This window comes from Malurus melanocephalus, unplaced genomic scaffold (assembly GCF_030028575.1).
Source record: "Malurus melanocephalus ecotype Western Australia unplaced genomic scaffold, MMel_1.1 scaffold_1479, whole genome shotgun sequence".
NCBI classification, from domain to species: domain Eukaryota; kingdom Metazoa; phylum Chordata; class Aves; order Passeriformes; family Maluridae; genus Malurus; species Malurus melanocephalus.
This window is the reverse complement of record NW_026624711.1, coordinates 19,473-23,630: the sequence shown is the minus strand read 5'-3', so window position 1 is coordinate 23,630 and position 4,158 is coordinate 19,473. Positions and strand designations below refer to the sequence as shown.

At 47.4% G+C, this 4,158-nt stretch overlaps 1 protein-coding gene across 1 annotated transcript in view; it reads left to right on the top strand.

The window, feature by feature from the left end:
* The window catches only part of LOC130587040 (interleukin-10-like), a 6,697-nt gene extending 4,813 nt beyond the window's left edge, over positions 1-1,884 (top strand). Inside the window, exon 3 of the mRNA XM_057387996.1 lies at positions 1,792-1,884. Coding sequence (XP_057243979.1) covers positions 1,792-1,884 — 93 coding nt within the window. The remainder of the gene's footprint in view (positions 1-1,791) is intronic.
* The last annotated feature ends 2,274 nt before the right edge of the window (positions 1,885-4,158 follow it).

The following is a 4,158-nucleotide window of genomic DNA, read 5'->3' as shown; positions in this document are numbered from 1 at the left end:
GGAGCAGGAGCATGAAACACATCAAGGAAACCTTCACCAAGGTAGGGCCACGCTCAGGGGCTGGGCAGGGCATGGGGTGGGAGGAACCAGCCAAGGCAGGGCTGAGATCTGCCAGCTGCAGCTTGGGGTGGAGGACAGAACCCTAAAAAGTCATAAATCCCGTTAATACCTGCAGCGGAGGAACAGCGGAGAACAGAATCCCCAAAAAAGTCATAAATCCCATAAATCCCTGTAACACACGAAACCCAAAAAGTCTTTAATCCCATAAATCCCTGCAGCAGAGGAATCCAGAGAACAGAACCCCAAAAAATCATTAATCCCATAAAACCTGCAGCACAGGAATCCCAAAAAGTGTTTAATCCCATAAATCCCTGCAGCAGAGGAATCCTGAAAAGTCCTTAATCCCATAAATCCCTGCAGCAGAGAAATCTAGAGAACAGAACCCTAAAAAGTATTTAATCCTGTAAATCCCTGCAGCAGAGGAATCCAGACAACAGAACCCCAAAAAGTCTTTAATCCCATAAATACCTGCAGCAGAGAAATCTAGAGAACAGAACCCTAAAAAGTATTTAATCCTGTAAATCCCTGCAGCAGAGGGATCCAGACAACAAAGCCCAAAAAGTCTTGAATTCTGTAAATCCCTGCAGCAGAGGAAACCCGAAAAGTCTTTAATCCCATAAATATCTGCACCAGAGAAACAGCAGAGCAGAGAAAAGAAGCCTAAAAAGTCTTTAATCCCATAAATCGCTGCAGCAGAGAAATCTAGAGAAAAGAACCCTAAAAAGTATTTAATCCTGTAATCCCTGCAGCAGAGGGATCCAGAGAGCAAAGCCTCAAAAAGTCTTGAATTCTGTAAATCCCTGCAGCAGAGGAATCCCAAAATTCTTTAATCCCATAAATACCTGCACCAGAGAAACAGCAGAGCAGAGAAAAGAACCCTAAAATGTCTTTATTCACATAAATCCCTGCAGCAGAACCCTAAAAAGTCTTTAATCCCATAAATCCCTGCAGCAGAGGAATCCAGAGAACAGAACCCCAAAAAGTCTTTAATCCCATAAAATCTGCAGCAGAGGAATCCCAAAAAGTCTGTAATACCATAAATCCCTGCAGCAGAGGAATCCAGAGAACAGAACCCTAAAAAGTCTTTATTCCCCTAAAACCTGCAGCAGAGGAATCCCGAAAAGTCTTTATTCCCATAAATCCCTGCAGCAGAGGGATCCAGAGAACAAAGCCCCAAAAAGTCTTTAATTCTGTAAATCCCTGCAGCAGAGGAATCCCAAAAAGTCTTTAATCCCATAAATCGCTGCAGCAGAGAAATCTAGAGAAAAGAACCCTAAAAAGTATTTAATCCTGTAAATCCCTGCAGCAGAGGGATCCAGAGAACAAAGCCCCAAAAAGTCTTGAATTCTGTAAATCCCTGCAACAGAGGAATCCCGAAAAGTCTTTAATCCCATAAATACCTGCAGCAGAGAAACAGCAAAGCAGAGAAAAGAACCGTAAAAAGTCCTTAATCCCATAAATCCCTGCAGCAGAGGGATCCAGAGAACAGAACCCTAAAAAGTCATTAATCCCATAAAACCTGCAGCAGAGGGATCCAGAGAAAAGAACCCCAAAAAGTCTTTATTCCCATAAATCCCTGCAGCAGAGGGATCCAGAGAGGGGTCTCCAAGGGTGGGTGTTCCCAGGGGATGGGGCAGAGGAGCTGGAGGTGTCCATAGAAGGAGAATCCCATGGATTTTCCATCCCATCCCTATGATGGTCCCACTAAACTGACCTGGCTTTCCCCTGCAGATGCACAGGAATGGAATCTACAAGGCCATGGGGGAGTTYGACATTTTCATCAACTACATCGAAAAATATCTGACGATGGGCAGAAGGAAGTGAGAGAGCCCCTGGATCTGCATTTTYCACACCAAATCCTGCTACTGGTTCCAAAAATCACTTTAGGCTGCAAGAGCTCAAACTATCTCAGGGTATCAAATTATCTCAGGTCAAGAGTTACAGGTCAATAAGTTCCAGCTTAATATTGTATTTCAAATGTMTTTTTTTAATTATTGGATTTGTTATTTATTACTTCTAATACCTCAGTGTTGATGTTTACAGTGTGTTTTAAAAAAAGGTGTGACGAGCTTGTRAATCAGTATTTATTTGCCAGTATTTTAATGCTGTTTGTTATAGTTCCATTTCCCAGTCTCTGAYTGGGTTTTCCTCGCTGCTTTACTGCTGTTAATTTTCTTTTTAGAAGCCAGAGGATATTTAATTAACCATCATTTTAAGGTGGCTTGGGTAATTTGCATTCAAATCCGTGATGTTGCTCCCAGCGCTGCCCTGATCGGGGTTTGATTTTCATCCCTCCCGTGCAGTGGGAGCAGCTTMTTTTCCCCCAAAAGTGGCCGATTTTAGGGCTCCTAAAATCCTCCCAGGAGGGACCCCGAGCCAGAGGAAAATGCCACAACCTCGGACAGGGGGCGAATATTTTATTTCTAATATTTAGAAACGAGAGGGACCCCATGGGATGGAACGGTGCCAGTTTGCTGTTTGCCCTGTAAGCCTCGCTGACAGGTTTTTCACGCTGGATTTATTTTGTTGTGGGCATTTCTGGTGGCAGCAGGGAATTCCTGCAGGCAGGGCAGGAATGCTGCTCCCCGGGTTCCTCCTCCTGCTGAAAGCACCGGCTCCAGGGCAGCCAAAGACTGGGAAAAAATCAAATTCAGCTCCTTACCAGGGCAATTGAGCCAATTCCGGGTGGTTTTCCCCCAAACGCCTTGGCTTGGATGTTGTAGGAGAAGCGAGGACAGCCCTGAGAGCCAAGGTGGGGTCCCGCGGCTCCTGTCACTGTGTGAATTCCACATATTTATCTGTATAGAAAGAGATTTTTTATTTTTGCTAATAAAGATTTCCTAATAAAGACGAATGAACCTCTGTCGCGTTATGCTCTCCAGATAAAGCTCCCAGATAAAGYTGGGAAGGAATATTTTCAACCTCTCARACCAAACTTTTAAGTTTTTAAGGTGTTAAAAAATCAGCCCCAGGGCACCCGGCGGGCACGGATCCGGGTGGGAAGGASCACCAGGGATGAACTGCGGCTCTTAACGACCAGGAAAGCGAGAAGACCCGAGCTCCTCACTTTTAAAAACAAATTTCTCACAGAACACCTGATCTAGAGCAGGGAAACACCAAGCCCTGGGCGGCTCCTCKCTCCCCGGTGCTGATGCAGTTCCTGCCAATCTCGGTGGCAGTCTGGTGTTACAGTAAAAGCCGCCGAGATCAAAGCTGGCGGTTTCTGGTTTTGTTATCCCACAGAATTTGGGTTTCCTTGCCGGCTGCCCTGCCCCTGAGAGCGCTGCCTGACAGCCTGAACCGCCTCCCCGTCCTCCTGCTCTGCCCYGGGGCTGAGCCTCCCACCCTCCCCAATTCTGCATCTCCTCCTGGGGCTGCCCCGGAGCTCTGTATGCCTGGAGGAGCTGCTGCTGCTGCTGCTTTGGGGTTTTTTTCTCTTTAGAAAGTTTCCTCAGAGCCGTGAGCAGCCCGTGCTTGCTGTCAGAAAAGGGATCCTTCATCATCTCCTGTTGGGAAGGGTAAATCCCAGCCCAAAGCCGGGATGGAACTGTCCCCTGAGCACAGCAGGACAGACAGACACCCCTCAGGTACCGGGGCTGAGGAAACAAACCCCACCGGSCTCTTTCTTGGCACAGGAAAAGAAAATATCTCTTGTCGTGAGGAAGATGAGCACCTTCTCCATGAGCTTTCAGCCTCCCAGGGCACCACAAACACCCGGGACAAGTCCTGAGGTGACAGGAGGGACCAGAAAGGGCAAAATCAAAACAAGCAAACTCGGCTACAGTTTCTTCTGAGCTGCTAAAGCTTTCAGAACTTTCCTCATTTTGTGGTGGTTGAAGTCAACACCTCTCACTTTGCTCGAGCTGGCTGCACCACTCAGGCCCACGCAGCTCCTGCCTCTCCGTGCCCTAGATTTGGGCAGCACGTGACTGAAATTGGGTTTTTTTTGTCATGAGAGAGGCCAGGGGAGCAGCAGAAACGGGGCTGTGAGCCATAGCTGGGCACAGAAACCACCAAGGGGAGCAGGGACACAGCCCCAGCTCTGTGGGGCTGCAAATCCCTTATCTCAGGCGGTGAGAGGCTGAGGGATCACCAAAG